A 16,661-nucleotide genomic window follows, 5' to 3' on the forward strand; every position below is an offset into this window, starting at 1 on the left:
GAGCAAATTCAAAATTCTGAAAAAATTGAAAAATCGAGCTGGAGGCTCCAGAATTGCTGAAAATGGTGAAATTTGGATTTGGGTAATCAATAAGTAGGTTTGGGACTTATTTTGACCATTTTTACTGATCAAGTACGTACTTTTTTAATAAAAGGATAAAAATTACCAAAAACAGTCAATTTTGAATTTTCAAAAATTCGCAAAAAATCGAAAAATGAACTTGGGCAGCTGAAAATTTGGTTTTGGGGGTTTTAGACTATGCTCTTTCCAAAAATCGTAGTCCCGTTTAAGTCGGAGTATGACACCTCAAGAGGTTCGCTTGTTAGGATTTTTGCAAAAAAAAAAAGAAAAGAAAAGAAAAGAAATTTTTAACTAATTGTGGTAAAAAACCAGACTTTTTGTCAATTTTCTTCAAAAAACCGACAATGTTTGGCAATTTTTCAAAGAGCAAAAAAATTTGTAAATTTTCGAAAAAGCGAGAATTTTTTACTATCTATTGGCAAAAAAAAATGATATTTTTTCGCAGTTCTTATGGAAAAGAAAAAACGAGTGAATAATTATTGGAAAAAAATAAATAGGTATGATTAACAATTTTCCCAAAATGTGAGCGAGACTTTTCCGAATTTTTATTGTAAAGATGAAAAAACTATTCTTTGGCAATTTCGGGTTAATATAGTAAGCGACAATTGTCAGCAAGAAATAAGACTTTTTGGCAATTTTGACAATTACAAGATTTTTCAATATTTTTGGCAGAAAACAAGACTTTGACATTTTTAGCAAAAGGCAGGGCTTTGAAATCTACATATGAAAGAAGGCTACGTGAGCTTTCGTTTTGAGAGTTTCAAATTGTACAGCACCAGAGAAACTAAATTGTACCTTTCTCATTTAGAGAATTTTTCGACCAAAAATGGAAGGTGCTTGTATAAGTAAGTATATTCTAATCACGTTTTGAAATATCACAATTTTAAATAAAAATTATGTGAAGAGGGAATGGTATATTCAAATAGAATATCAATTTTTAAACAAGTATACAACAGATGAATTTTTAATTTTTATTTGTATTTAATCTTATTACATACTTATGTAAACTATTTTTTTTTAAATTGTTGAGCAATTTATTAAAAAATGAAGGTTTAAAATCCTCGAAGATTTTTGAAAATATTCGTTATACGCGTAACTTTTGAAAAATTATAGCATCAAATCGACTTTGTTGAAACAAAAACTCAAAGAACTGAAGAAAATAAAACTTCTACGAATAGCTCGACCTCACACGGCTCCTTCAGTTGAGATTTCTCAACAAGGAAAAAAAATCAATTACAGATTTATATGATAGAAACATAATATAATACGAGTACATGTATTTCTTACACAACAAGACTAAAATGAAAAAATAAAACGAAAAAAAAACGAACAATAATGAGATAACCAGAATGTTCTTCCATCAAAACGATATCATAAGTAGCTCAGCTCAAATTTTGAAACTTCCTCATTACCTTCCAGACACCAAGATAAAAGAGAAGTGAACGTCGATTTCGGTACCACACATTTATAATCAGCTGAACCTCCCTTTAAAAAATTGATCATACCAGTTTTTACCTCGACAAGAATTCGCTCAGTCGAGACTAAAGTGTTAATGAACTCGATAAGCTGTTCTATAGGTACAAGTAAAGCATTGATTGATAAACTTGTTTGGACTGAAGGTGACGACATTAGCTCATTTTTAAAGTCTGTGGACTGATCGACACTGTCATAAGCATCTTTAATAAATTCATCGAACTCTTTTGGTTTCATGATGATCTTTGTGCTAATTTCACGAAATTCATTACTGAGAAAAGTACACCGGAGTAGTCGCTGTTTGAAATTTCTCGTTGCTTGCATTTCTGGTAGTAAAAATCTCACGAATTTATTCAATTCGTCAAAATACGTAACGCTTAGTAAAGTACTACAAAAAACAAGTACCTCTACGTCATTGGCCATGATGTTTTTCTTAAATTGAGTTATCTCATCTTCATCTCGTAAACACAACCGCATTATTTTATCTAAATCTTCGACCCGTGTTTTATGAATCAGATATTGCCAGCAAGTATGCCAGAAAGCGTTCCTCTGCTCATAGGTGGCGTAAGAAAGAACGGCCATCGAGAACTTATATTCTCTCGAGGTTGGCGGAACTCCAGTAACGTTGAATATGACTTCAAATAATCTGCTATTCGATGCAATGTCTCTGGCAGCCGAACGTTTTAAATTTTCATTTGCAGTATTCCATATTTCAAAACATAATTGAACAAAATGATCAAGGTCACGATCATCATAGACATCGTCCGGCACTAATTTAAATTTTTCTTGATCCAATTCGGAAACCACGCAGACTCCTCTAACCTCACTTTGCACCATTTTCTTGATCAGATTTGTGAAAGCAATCTCGTTCATGGCGTTTTTAACGTAAATCCACGTCCATATAACCACTTCTTCATCATAACGAGAATTTTTCAACAAAGCATACAGCAATTCACATCCATTTTTAAGAAGAAATTCATTGAGCTGTTGATCGTCCAATTTCGGCAACATGAATCGAACAAACGATGGTAAATCAGAGTTATAAACATCGATAGCTTTCGGCAAACGATTTTCCGATGGAATAACATTCCAGAAATATTCCAGAGATGGTCTGAAGTGGGATATGACTTCATCAAACAAATATTCTTCGACAGAAGGATCGGGTATTCTATAATCATCTACGAGAAAAAGAATCCAGTACTTGAATTCCGGGTTTTCAATAAATGTGTCATCCTCCCAGTACGTATCATTCACAAATGGCCAAATTTGTCTGATATTTTCTTCGAAACAATACGTGCAAGCGATTAGAAATTTTTGATCTAGATCAAATCGATCACAACGCATCATACGTTCGGCAGTTCTCGCGTAATGAATACCACCGTCGTAATCGTACGCGAAATCTTCGAAGAATTCCAAAACCCAGTTCTGATCGTTGAAATGAAATTGAAATATTCTCCAATGATATCTCCATAGCCAGCCTTTCATCGAATCTCCAAATATTTTGACATATTTATCAATCATAGGATAAATCACAGTGGGCAAATCAGGAACGAGTGTAGTTTTCAATGAGATAAGTTCACGAGATGGACGAAACTCTAACAATGTATTGCTCGAACGGTATTTATTTATTTCGCAACGCCATATTTCGAGGCTAATGACGATCGCTGATAACTCCCTCAGGGTAACTGGAGTTGGATGAAAAATATCGAACACGTCAGAAGCTGTTTCAGCCATTTGCAATTCTTGATCAGGACACGATTTCAATCCAAACCTAGAATGGTAGTGATCGAATTAGTTTTTAGGAATGAACAGCCGACAGGTAACATATTGCATATAGAAGAAGTTCCTATATAGGAATTAATAAATTTAAAAAACATCTACTCGAGTTTCATAAACCATGGTGAATGTTTAATTCGTCAGAATTTTTTTTCAATTCAGAAATTCTGATACGAAAATACCCATAACTCAATTATCACAGTCATAACATAAGATTGTGAACGAAATTACATCATGCATAATTGCATAGGTATACACGAATTTGTTGAACTATACTGCTATAATTTAGTAATCAGTAATCACAGTAGGTCTAGGTACCTCACCTAATAGTCTCTCTTGCGGTGTCACATTCCGATTTGAACGGGACCGCGATTTTTGGAAAGAGCATAGTCTAAAACACCCAAAATCAAATTTTCAGCTGCCCAAGTTCATTTTTCGATTTTTGGCGAATTTTTGAAAATTCAAAATTGACTGTTTTTGGTGATTTATGCTTTTTTTTTAAAAAAAAAAGTATACGTACTTGATCAGTAAAAATGGTCAAAATAAGTCCCAGAACTAATATTAATTATCCAAATCCAAATTTTACCATTTCCAGCAATTCTGGACCCTCCAGCGCGATTTTCAATTTCTCCAGAATTTTGAATTTCCTTCAGATGGCGTGAATATGAAGTTAGGCAGCTAAAAATTGAGTTGTATATTACACTCGACCTGTTTAACGAGTTTATCTACATTTTAGCCGATTTTAGGAGTGACACCTCAAGAGTGGTTTTTTGACCAGTTTTTTTTCAAAATTCAAAAATCCAAAAAATCAAAAGATAACCGTTTGTGAGGACATTTTTGAAATTTGCGCGAGTCGCTGTATTTTTTCAAGAACTAACCCCCGGAGCGCAAATTCTACAATTTCCAGCCGTTTTGGAGCGAGAGTGACATCTCAAAAAACCACTCTTGAGGTGTCACTCTCGAAATCGGCTCAAATGCGGATAAACTCGTTAAACAGGTCGAGTGTAATATACAACTCAATTTTTAGCTGCCTAACTTTATATTCACGCCATCTGAAGGAAATTCAAAATTCTGGAGAAATTGAAAATCGCGCTGGAGGCTCCAGAATGGCTGAAAATTGTAAAATTTTGATTTGGGGGGTTATCTACTGACAAAATACAGCGATTTGCGCAAATTTCAAAAATTTCCTCACAAATGGTTATCTTTTGAAAAAAGCTGGTCAAAAAAGCCACTTTTGAGGTGTCACTCTCAAAATCGGCTCAAATGTAGATAAACTCATTGATCAAGTCAAAATATACCTACAACTCGATTTTTAACTGCCCAACTTCATATTCACGCCTTCTGGAGCAAATTCAAAATTCTGGAGAAACTGAAAAATCGCGCTGGAGGCTCCAGAATGGCTGGAAATAATGAAATTTGGATTTGGGTAATTATTATTAGTTTTGGGACTTATTTTGACAATTTTTATTGATCAAGTACGTACTTTTTTTTCAAAAAAAGCATAAATCGCCAAAAACAGTCAACTTTGAATTTTCAAAAATTCGCCATAAATCGAAAAATGAACTTGGGCAGCTGAAAATTTGGTTTTGGGGGTCTTAGACTATGCTCTTTCCAAAAAACGCGGCGAATCGGAGTGTGAGATCTCAAGAGATTCCCTTGTTGGTACTAGCTAATTGACGTGATTTATAAGCAGGTTTTAAGGATTTCCATGGTAGGTACTGATGAAAATGGGCAGAAATCGATTTTCAAAAAAAAAAAAAACAACAAAGCACCTTAAGTAACCAAAATAGCTCGAAAAAGATGACCAAAAAATCGAAAATTGTGAGTAACACTTTTCAATGTGGAGAAAAATGACCGAAAAAGAAGAACAGAAAACTTCAAGTTGATATGATATGGTTTTTAATTTTGAAAAGTAATAAGGGTCCGATTCGCAACTTTTTGATAAAAGAAGGTAAGAACTTCGATAACTTTTGCCAACAAAGTGAAAATTTTTACGATTATTGCAAAAAAAAAAGTTTCGGTAAAAAGCAAAATATTTGGACAAATTTTGGAAAAATGTGAGCTTTTTTGGAATTTTTTAAAGAAAATAAACACTGAGTTTAGCCATTTTGGATTCAAAGAGCACCAATTTCTGAGAATTTTTGGCAATAAAAAGCAAGACTTTGACAATTTTAGCAAAAGGAATAGACTAGTTAGCAATTTCTGGCAAAAAAGCTAGATTTCTGGACAATTTTTTGAAAAAATGAAAGTTTTAAAACTTTTTGAAAAAATTAAGACTACATGTTTGGAATTTCTGCAAAAAAACGAAATTTTCAACTAATTGTTTGATTTTTTCAAAAATTTATCAAAAATCAAAATCGTTTGTAAATCAAAAATTTTATCCACAGCTTCCAAATTCGTATTCGAAAAATCAGATCACCTCGATTCAAACCCGATGGACAATTATTCAAGCTGATTTCTGAATTCCGTGAATTCAGATTTTTTTGATTTGCCATTGAAAATAAGTGGTCACAGGTGTAGAAGTGACTTACGTAACTTTTCTCATAAGGATCATAAAATTACTTACTTATTCTCATACGCGAATTCATAATCTATCATTTTTGCAAAAAAATTTGTACTCACCTGAAACAAAGAAAAATTTAGGTGGATTAGTTAGTTATAAAATTATTCATCAATCAACAGATATAGGTACGAGTATGAAATAATAATGGTCGAAGGCCAAAGTAAAAATTCTGACGATCTCGACGACGTTTAATAAAGAGCCAGAATTTTGAGAAAATCACTCAAAAATATCAAAAATCTGCAGAAAGTGTCCTAAAATTTTTCAAATTGACCCCAGAAGTTGATCATGGTATCCAGTAGCGGATTTTTTTTTGTTGAAAAAATCACTACTTTTTTCAACCAAATTTTCAGAAAGCTCTCCACTCGACCCCCCCCCCTCCACACAGACACTCACAAAAAATTAAGGATATGAAATTTTTCGAAGAAATCAAAATTGGAAGAAAATTTGTGAACTTAAGTTATAAAATATTTTTTAATTTCAATCAAAATCATTAAAAAAAAAAAAAAAAAAAAAAAAAACAATATTAAGTAATGATCGCATTAGGAAATTTTTTTACTACCTTTTTGACTGAGTTCACTACTTTTTCATCACTTTCACTACCCATTTCTAAATTCACTACTTTTTCACCACTTTCACTACCTGTCAGACACCCTGTTAAAGCTCATACAAAGCACCTTTCATCATTTGAAGTCATTTCAAACCCACTCGTTAGTTTCAAAATCCGAGGGGCCAAATCACCTTCCATAATTTTTTCCGACTCCACTCCTTTTAGTTTTCAACTTTATAGTGTGAAATTCTTGGAAATGTCAACTTCCAAAAATCTGCTCACGCCCTAGAAGTACCTACCTATTCAAAAAGGTTCGTGTAACTTATTGAAAAGCATACGTAGGAACTCGTAAAACAAATTCCAGTGAAATTACAAATACCTATTGAACTCGAATCACTTTCAATTCAAGTGATGAGGAATAAGCCATCAATAATTATTCGAAAACATCGCAGTACCTGCCATCAATTGGAATAGAGATTTAAAATCAATTTGCCAGAAACTACATTACAGTAAAATTAATCATCCATTCACACGAAGCAAAAAATACCAAAAAATAATATCATCTATCAAACAAAATATGAAAAATACACAGATGATGGTAATACAATGAAAATGAACTTTACATTACAAGTACATACTTCAACTTGAATAACATAACTTTCTCGTCGCTTCTTAAACACCATAAAAGAAGTGAAGAATGTAGTACTTATCCCTACTTAGACATAGATTCAAGAAAATCGTTCCTTTTTTTCGAAAAATCAACTATACGTGTTTCTATTTGCAGCAGGATTTCTTCATTCGAAACAAATAAGTCAGTAAATTTGATAAGCTGTTCAATAGGAACGAATGAAGCACAGTCCAATATTCGTTTTTGGATTGAAGGTAACGACACGAATTGATTTTTAAAATTCTTGGCTACATCAACATCGTTATAAGCTCCGCTGATAAATTCGTCGAATTCTTTCGATTTCTGGATAAAAATCTTACTAAAATAAAAATGTCGATCTTTGAAAAAAGTAGACTGTAATAATTGCTGTTTGAAATTTCTCGCTGCTTGAATTTCGGGCAGTAAAAAGCTTACAAAATCATTCAAACCGTTAAAATACGTATCTCGGAGGAGAAATGCACAAAGGTCAAGGACGCTGTTGTTATTAGCCATGACGTTTTTCTTAAATTGAGTAACCTCGTCATCGTTTTGAAAACATAGCTTCATGATTTCGTGCAAATCTTCGCCTCGTATCTCATAAATCAAACGATGCCAGCCACTATGCCAAAAAGCGTTTCTCTTCTCATAAGTGGCATACGGAAGAATAGCCAATAAGAATTTAAATTCTCTCCAGTGCGGCGGAAGTCTAATCACGAATAGGAAGTCGTCATATAATGCATTATTCAATGCGATTTTTTCAACAGCCGAACGTTTCAAGTTTTCCGGAGCACTGTTCCATACTTCAAGACATAAATTAAGAAAGTTTTCCAAATCACGGTCATCCTTATTCGATTCGGATTTGGAGCGCACGCAGTAACCCGTAAACTCGCATTTCAATATTATCGCAATCAGATTTGCAAAAACAATTTCGTTCGTAGCATTTTTAACATATGCCCACGTACGTAAGACAACCTCTTCATCATAAATAGCATTTTTCAACAGAGCATACATCAATTCACAACCATCCTGCATGAGAAATTCATCGAGCTGCTGATGGTCCAATTTTGGTAAAATGTATCGAACAAACGATCGTAAATTACGGGCAAAAACATTGATAGCTTTTTGTAAACGATTTTCAGGTGGAACACGATTCCAAAAATATTTCATAGATGGTCCATTGAGAGGCATGAAGTCACGAAACATCACTTCTTCGACCACGTCGTCTTCCATGGGAACATTTTCGAGAAAATAACTCCAGTACTTGAAATGCGAATTTTTAGAATAGTTTACATACATCGAGTCCGTCTTTTTCAATCCAAGTGGCCAAATTCGTACGATATCGTCTTCGAAACAATACGTACTAGCAATTAGGAACTTTTGATGCACATCAAATCGATCACAATGCATCATACGTTTGGCAGTTCTCTCGTAATGAATGGATCCGTCGTAATCGCACACGAAATCTTCGAAGTATTCCAAAACAGAGTTTTCATCACCGTAATGAAAATGAAATACTATTCTGTAATGGATCTGTAGCCAGCCATTCATCGAATGTCCAAATATTTTGACATATTTATCAATCATGGGATAAATCACAGACGGCAAATCAGGAACGAGTATAGTTTTCAATGAGATAAGTTCACCAGATGGACTAAACTCTTTCAATGTATCGCTCGAACGGTGTTTATTCATTTCGCAGCGCCATATTTCGAGACTGATGACGATCGCTGATAACTCTCGCAGGGGAACTGGAGTTGGATGAAAAATATCGAAGACGTCGGAAGTGATTTCAGCCATTTGCAGGTCTTGATCAAGACACTATTTTAATCCAAACCTAGAATGGTAGTGATAGAATTAGTTTTTTTGGAATGAACAACTGACAGGAGGTGACATATTATTGTATCAAAAAGAAGTTCCTAAAGAATGTAAAAGACGATCATTCCAGTTACATGAACCATGGTGAATGTTTAGTTCGTCAGACACGAATTGATTCATCTTATTTCAAATTCCAGTACCTCACCTATTATTACTTAATCTATTACTAGCTAAATCGTCTATTTTATAAGCAGGTCTCAAAAACCGGTTTTAATGATTTTTATGAAACTTACCAATGTTTCGTACAACTTTTCAACCAGTTTAACGTCTTCACAGTCTATCGAAATTCAAAGACAAATTCATTCTTCAGTAGTATCAAGTTACCCACGACAAGCAATTTTGAAATTAATCATCACTCGCAGAAAAAAAAACTTTCATTCAAGAAGTAATGAGAACGACCAAGTAATTCCATTACGCGAGTAGCTCAATAATACATAAATCAGTGTGAAGCCAAGTCGTGATCCAACAACTGGTTCCTGGTAGTACACCCAGATTTATTTAGGATCGCTGGTGTCGTTGGCATCTTGAAATTACGATTTTACTCGCCAATCGTGTGAAAACCAATAATTCATGAAAATTCATTTTCACAGCAATTAGGTAATGTTTTTTTAAAGCTGAATATGAATAACTATGTCAAGAAAATCATAAGTAGGTATTTAAGAAGGCCAGAGAGAGGTATCCCAATAGAGAAATTTCTGAACCAGACAAAGCTAATTTGAAAGGGAATACAAAATACGTACATAAAATTTCAAGAACTGACGCGCATTTTTCAATTTTTTATTGAGTTTTTTAAATGAAAGGGCAAAAAATGAGGGAGAAAATCGAAATTTTACCCAATTAATCTAGAATGCTGAAATTCGATTTGCGTACAATTTTCGACCCTTTGATTGATTGTACATAAACACTTGAATAGTTTCGAACAGTTTTGAGTATAGTTCTGGAGCCTCCAGCAGATCTTTGAAAGTGGAAATTTCCACAAAACGTTGCTTGATGAAGTTGAGTTGTTAATCTAAAATTTACGTTTCATTCAAATTTCGGTATGCTGATGTCAATTGGAGATGACTTCAAGCCACCAAAAAGTTGCTAGAGGCTCCAAACCGGTTGGATTCATCTTCAAGCGATTCGGTGAGTCGAAAACAGGAATCGAGCAGAATTTCAGATTTTTTTGTTAAATTGAGAGCCTACAAAGAATTTTTTCAAATATTCAAATCATACTTATAGGTAATGCTAAATTTGCAGAAACCGGATCTTCAACAAAATAAAAAACAAAACAAAAAAAAAATTAAAAATACAAGTAGGCGATTTTAGGAACCAAAATAGGTGGAAAAAGTAATCAAAAAATAGACAAAAAATTGGAAATTCGCGAGCTAAATATTTCAATGTGGAGAAAAAAGTAACAAAAAAAAACAACAAAAAAACAAAACAGAACACTTTAAATTAATATGTATCTGCAAGTTGGATCGTTTTTCAAATTTTGGTAAAAAAAAGTGATAATTTTGACAACTTTTGGCAGCAAATTGAGAACTTTTGCAATTTCTGCCACAAAAACACAATTTTTATAAAAAAAATTAAAAAGTTTGGACAATTTTTTGAAATACTTAATGAAGGATTTTTGGAATTTTTTCTTACCAAAAAAGAAAAATTTCAACCATTTAATAAAAATCACAATTTTTTTCGTACTTGAAAAGGTGAGAATTTCTGACAATTTTGGCAAAAAAAATATCAGTTTTTGGTGAAAAAAAAACAAAATATTTGCACAATTTTTGGAAAAGTGTGAGCTTTTTTTGGAACATTAAAAAAATTATTTTGGCCGATTGGCCAAATATTAAAAGTTTTTCATCCTTGAAAAATCGAGAATTTCTGAACATTTTTGGGAAAAAGCAAAGACTTTGACAATTTTTGAAAAAGGAAGGGCTTGTTGACAATATCTGGCGAGAAAGCTAGATTTTCAGGCAATTTTTGGGGAAAAAATGAAACTTTTTTAAAATTTTTGAAAATGAGCTTTATCTCAATTTTTGGCCAAAAATCTAGACGAGAAAAATTTTGTAATTCTTGAAGAAACGAGAATTAAATTCAATAATAGGTGTGCATAGGTATACCCAGTTGATTATAATTAATTACCATTTTACATGTTTTAAACATAACATACAATGTGAATTTTTTACACAACAAGACTATAAAATCAAGTTGTAAAATCGGAAAAATATAAAACACATATAATAAAGAGAAAATTAGAACGTAAAAATCTGGTTTGACCATCGACATGATCATCCCAGAACACGAATTTCACGAAAAAAATCATTCAACTAGGCGTGATTTTCAGATTATTCCATCAGATCTACATCATAAATAGCTCAGCTCAAACTTTGAAACTTCCTCATTACCTTCTAAACACCATGATAAAAGAGAGGTGAACGACGATTTCGGTACCTTAGATTTATAATCAGCCCCTTCTTCCTTTAAAAAACTGATCATTCGAGTTTTTACCTCGAGAAGAATTCGCTCAGTCGAGACAAAGGTGTGAATAAACTCAATGAACTGTTCTATGGGTACAGATAGAGCATCGATTGATAATCTCGTTTGGACTGAAGGTGACGACATTAGCTCATTTTTAAAGTCTGTAGACTGATCGACGTTGTCGTAGGCATCTTTAATAAATTCATCGAACTCTTTTTGCTTTTTGACGATCTCTATACAAGAATCACCAAATTCATCATTGAGAAAAGTTGACCGTAGTATTTTCTGTTTAAAGTTTCTCGCTGCTTGCACTTCTGGTAGTAAAAATCTCGCGAATTGATTCAATTCGTCGAAATACGTCAAGGTTAGTAATGAACTATAATAATGAAGTGCCTTTTCGTCATTGGCCATGATGTTTTTCTTGAATTGACTTATCTCGTCTTCGTCTCGTAAACATAGCCGCATTATTTTATGTAAAACTTCGACCCGTGTTTTATAAATCAAATATCTCCAGCAATTATGCCAGAAAGCGTTTCTCTGCTCATAGCTGGCGTGAGAAAGGACAGCAAATAAGAACTTAAATTCTCTCGAGGTTGGTGGAAGATCATTTACGTCGAACATCGTATCTTCAAATAAACTATTATCTGATGTAATATCTCTAACAGCCGAACGTATCAAATCTTCTTTAGCGGTGTTCCATATTTCAAAACATAACTGAAGAAAATTATCAAGGACGCGATAATCAGGGAAATCATCTTCGTAAACGGCCCAAGAAATCTCATAATGGCCTAATTCGGAACTCACAAAGCCTCCCGTAATCTCACTTTGCACCATTTTCATGATCAGATTTGTGAAAGCAATCTCGTTCATGGCGTTTTTAACGTAAATCCATATCGATAGAATGTCTTCTTCATCATAACAAGAATTTAACAAAACAGCATACAACAATTCACAGCCTTTTTCACGAAGAAATTCATTGAGCTGTTGATCATCCAATTTTGGCAAAATGAATCGAACAAACGATGGGTAATCATCGATATAAAGATCGATAGCTTTCCGCAAACGATTTTCCGATGGAATACGACTCCAGAAATATTCCAAACATGGTCTGTTGCGAGACACGAATTCATCAAATATACATTCTTCGATAGGAGGTTCGGTTATCTTGATATCATTTCCAATAAAATCAATCCAATATGCAAATCGCGAATTTTCAGAATATCTTTTATACAGCGAGTCCGTCTTTTCCAATCCACATGGCCAAATTCGTACGATATCGTCTTTGAAACAATACGTACAAGCAATTAGGAACTTTTGATGCAGATCGAATCGATCACAATGCATCATACGTTCGGCAGTCCTTTCGTAATGAATGGCTCCGTTGTAATCGCATACAAAATCTTCGAAGTATTCCAAAACCGAGGTGTGATTGTCGTAATGAAAATGAAATACCGGCTGATGATGTCTCCATAGCCAGTTATTTATCGAAATTCCAAATATTCTGACATATTTATCAATCATAGGATAAATCACAGAAGGTAAATCGGGAATGAGCGCAGTTTTCCATGAGATAAGTTTACCAGATGGAATAAACTTGTTCAATGTATTGCTCGAACGGTGTTTATTTATTTCGCAGCGCCATATTTCGAGGCTAATGGCGATCGCTGATAACTCTCTCAGAGCAACTGGAGTTGGATGCAAAATATCGAACACTCCAGAAGAAATTCCAGCGATTTCAGACATTTGCAAGCTTTGATCAAGACACTATTTCAATCCAAACCTAGAATGGTAGTGATCGAATTAGTTTTTAGGATAATCAGCTCACAGGTAACATATTGTATAGAACAAGTTCCAATAGAAATTATGTACTCGTAATAGATACAAAAGGCGACTATTTGAGTTTCATGAACCATGGTGAATGTTGAGTTCATCAGAATTGTGTTTAAGTGCAGAAATTCTGATACGAAAATACCCATCACTCAATTATCAAAGTGATAAGATTGCGAACGAAATTACATCATGTAATACACGAATTTGTTGACCTATTGCAAAGTACAGTACCTCACATAATTAGTCTATTACCAGGTAAATCGCGTAGGTATTTTATAAGCAGGTTCGAGAAACAGGTTTTTAATAATTTTCATGAAACTTACCAATGTTTCGTAGGTACAACTTTTTAACCAGTTTAACGTCTTCACAGCGAATCGAAATTCAAACACAAATTTATTCTTCAGTAGCATCAAGTTACCCACGACAAACAATTTTGAAATTAATCATAATAACTCACTGGAATAAAACTTTCATTCATTGAGAAATATTCAAAGTAAGGAGAACGACCATAAATTCAACTATGCGAGTGATAATCACACACACCAGATATCTCAATAATGAATTAATGTAAAGCCAAGTTGTGCTTCATCAACTGGTTGCAGCTAGTATACCCAGCTTTCTTTAGGATCGCTGGTGTCGTTGGCATTTTTGGAAAATTTCATCCAATTTGATACATTTTATTTTATATTCAGCTTTGATAGGTTATAATGAATTTTTTAAAACATTCAATGTATACGCTGCTGAAGGGCACAAATCGGTTTTCCAAACAAAAAAAACAACAACAACAAAATGAGTAAGCAACTTTCGTAATCCAAAATAGCTCGAAAACGTAACCAAAAATTGAAACATTGCGAGTAACATATTTCAATGTAAAGAAAAATGACAGGAAAAGAAGAACAGAAAATTTCAAATTTATATGATATCATACGGGTTTTAATTTTAAAAAGATGAGTCCGTTTTGCAAGTTTTCGGTAAAAGAAATAACATTTTTAATAAATGGCAACTAAGTGAGAATCTTTGCAATTTTTGCAAAAAAATCAATTTTTGGTAAAAAGCGAAGTATTTGGACAATTTTTGAAAAAATGTGAGCTTCTTTGGAACTTTTTTCTACAAAAAAAAAAACAAAAACTGATTTCACCCGTTTTGATAATTTGACAATTTTAGCAAAAGGAAGGGCTTCTTGGACAAAAGCTAGACGTTTGGACTATTTTTTTTTCAATCTTAGAAAAAATGAGACTTTTTGGAATTTTTGCAAAAAGAAACAAAAATTTTCAACCAATAAAAATGCTTAATTGTTCAAAAATATATTAAAAATCAAAATCGTTCGTGAACTCAAAAATTTAATCTACTGTTTCCGAATTCGCGTTTGGAAAATCAGATTACCTCAATTGAAACCAGATAGACAATTTTATTTCAGCTGATTTTCAAAATTTCGTGATTTTAGAATTTTTTTTTTTGATGTGCCATTGTATGTAGATAAATAAAAGGCCACCGGCGCGGTGTAGAAGTGACTTACGTAACTTTTCTCAAAAGGATTATAAGATTACTTACTTATTCTCAAACGCGAGTTCGTATTCTATCATCTATGGAAGGAACTTTGTACTCACCTGAAACAAAGAAAAATCAAGGTGGATTAGTTAGTTATAAAATTATTTATCAATCAACAGATATACTCGTATGAATATGAAATAATAATGGTCGAAGGCCAAAGTAGAAATTTTTACGATTTCAACATTTTATTAAGGAGCCAAGAATTTGTGAAAACCATTCAAAAATATCAAAAATCTGCAGAAAGTGTCATAAAAATTTGTCAAATTGCCCCCCCCCCCAATTGAAAATTACCAAATGGAATTTTTTCGAAGAAATTACTACTTTTTTCAACCACATTTTCAGAAAGCCCCCCACTCGACCCCACTCCACTCCTCTCACACACACGCAAAATCATCAAAAATAAAGATGTAGGTACATAATTGAAGGAAAATTTGTAGGTAAGTACATAAAGTATTTTTCAATTACAAACAAAATTTTAAGAAAAAAATACTTACAAACTAACGCATCAGTGATTTTTTTTATTTTTTCACTACCGTTTTGAATGAATTCACTACTTTTTCATCACTTTCACCATCTATTTTTAAAATTACCACTCTTTCACTACCTGTTAGATACATACTTACCATGTTTAACCTCGTACAAAGCACCTTTCATCATTTTGAAGTACGTATTAATTTCAACGTTTCTGAGAAAATGTAAAGTTTTGATATTCTTAAAACCCCAACAAAAAATTGTGAAAACTTATTCGAGAATCATCCAACGATTCGGTTTCCACCTATTTTCAAAGTGTCCCAAGTCCCAATTGGAAATGTTCAGTGTTTCAGAAAAGTTTTTGCGTTTCAGACAACATTTTTCCACTTTTCAGATCTTTCCAGTATTAACTGCAGACAACAGAGCAGCGGTGAGTAGGAGAGAGGTGCAAAACTGTGTCGAAAATCACAAGAGAAATATAATCCCAAGGGCAGAAAAATTCCTCAACCGAGCAAAATATTATTGAAAAAGCATGCAAAAATACATCATAAGTCGAAATTGTTTTTTGGCACATTTTTGAACATTCTAATTTGAGCCAAAAATAGCAGAAAATGGCCACAAAGTATTCTCGAAAAATTTTTCTATGAGTAACGCTTAATAGTGCCTAATATTCCTGTATGTTTGAAAAAATTCGGTTGACAAGTGTCAAACTAAAAAAAATTCAAACTGAAATATTGCAAACCTTTTCAAAGGGATTAGAGGTGATGTGACGATTTAAAAGGTTTATATCGGGGTTTTGAACCATCAGAAAAAACTTCCGCTCGTTAGTTTCAGAATCCTAGGGGCCAAATCGCCCACCATATTTTTCCCAGCTGACAAGGGAACCTCTTGAGGTGCCCGCCTCCGATTTGAACGGGACCTCGATTTTTGAAAAGAGCATGTTCTAAAACCTCCAAATCCAAATTTTCAGCTACCCAAGTTCATTTTTCGATTTTTGGCGAATTTTTGAAAATCCAAAATTGACTATTTTGGTGATTTATGCTTTTTTTTTAAAAAAAAAGAACGTACTTGATCAGTAAAAATGTTCAAAGTAAATCCTGAAACTGATATTAACCCCCCCCCCATTCAAATTTCGTCATTTCCAGCCATTCTGGAACCTCCAGCGCTATTTGACAATTTCTCCAGAATTTTGAATTTGCTCCAGAAGGCGTGAATATGAAGTTGGGCAGCTAAAAATCGAGTTGTGTGTTATACTCCATCTGTTTAACAAGTTTATCCACATTTGAGCAGATTTTGGGTAGGACACCTCAAGAATGGTTTTTTGACCATCATTTTCAAAACTGATCAAAAAAACCACTCCTGAGGTGTCCCTTCCGAAACCGACTCAAATG

The 16,661-nt window shown here is 33.4% G+C and overlaps 2 protein-coding genes across 5 annotated transcripts in view; both read right to left on the reverse strand.

The window, feature by feature from the left end:
* Nucleotides 1-9,365, reverse strand: part of LOC135848801 (uncharacterized) — a 42,992-nt gene extending 33,627 nt beyond the window's left edge. Inside the window, exons 1-2 of one of the 2 annotated variants that reach the window (XM_065368828.1) lie at nucleotides 9,195-9,365; nucleotides 6,536-8,920 (exon numbers count right to left, since the gene is read on the reverse strand). In XM_065368828.1, the coding sequence (XP_065224900.1) occupies nucleotides 7,153-8,883 (1,731 nt within the window). In that variant the 5' untranslated portion in view covers nucleotides 8,884-8,920; nucleotides 9,195-9,365 and the 3' untranslated portion in view covers nucleotides 6,536-7,152. Of the gene's footprint in view, nucleotides 1-6,535; nucleotides 8,921-9,194 lie in introns of those variants that run through there. The other variant, XM_065368826.1, reaches the window with a different exon arrangement.
* Nucleotides 1,043-13,818, reverse strand: LOC135848793 (uncharacterized). 3 transcript variants are annotated; one of them, XM_065368813.1, is made up of 2 exons: nucleotides 13,572-13,818; nucleotides 1,043-3,325 (listed from the first exon to the last, which is right to left on the reverse strand). In XM_065368813.1, the coding sequence occupies exon 2, from the start codon at nucleotides 3,286-3,288 to the stop codon at nucleotides 1,453-1,455; it is 1,836 nt and encodes a 611-aa protein (XP_065224885.1). In that variant the 5' UTR covers nucleotides 3,289-3,325; nucleotides 13,572-13,818; the 3' UTR covers nucleotides 1,043-1,452. The 3 variants fall into 3 exon arrangements, with proteins under 3 accessions (XP_065224885.1, XP_065224883.1, XP_065224884.1); XM_065368811.1 differs by lacking the exon at nucleotides 13,572-13,818 and adding an exon at nucleotides 5,897-6,169; XM_065368812.1 differs by lacking the exon at nucleotides 1,043-3,325 and adding an exon at nucleotides 10,798-13,198 and having other exon boundaries at nucleotides 13,572-13,811.
* Nucleotides 13,819-16,661: the final 2,843 nt, after the last annotated feature.

Source organism: Planococcus citri, chromosome 5 (assembly GCF_950023065.1).
Source record: "Planococcus citri chromosome 5, ihPlaCitr1.1, whole genome shotgun sequence".
Lineage (NCBI taxonomy): Eukaryota > Metazoa > Arthropoda > Insecta > Hemiptera > Pseudococcidae > Planococcus > Planococcus citri.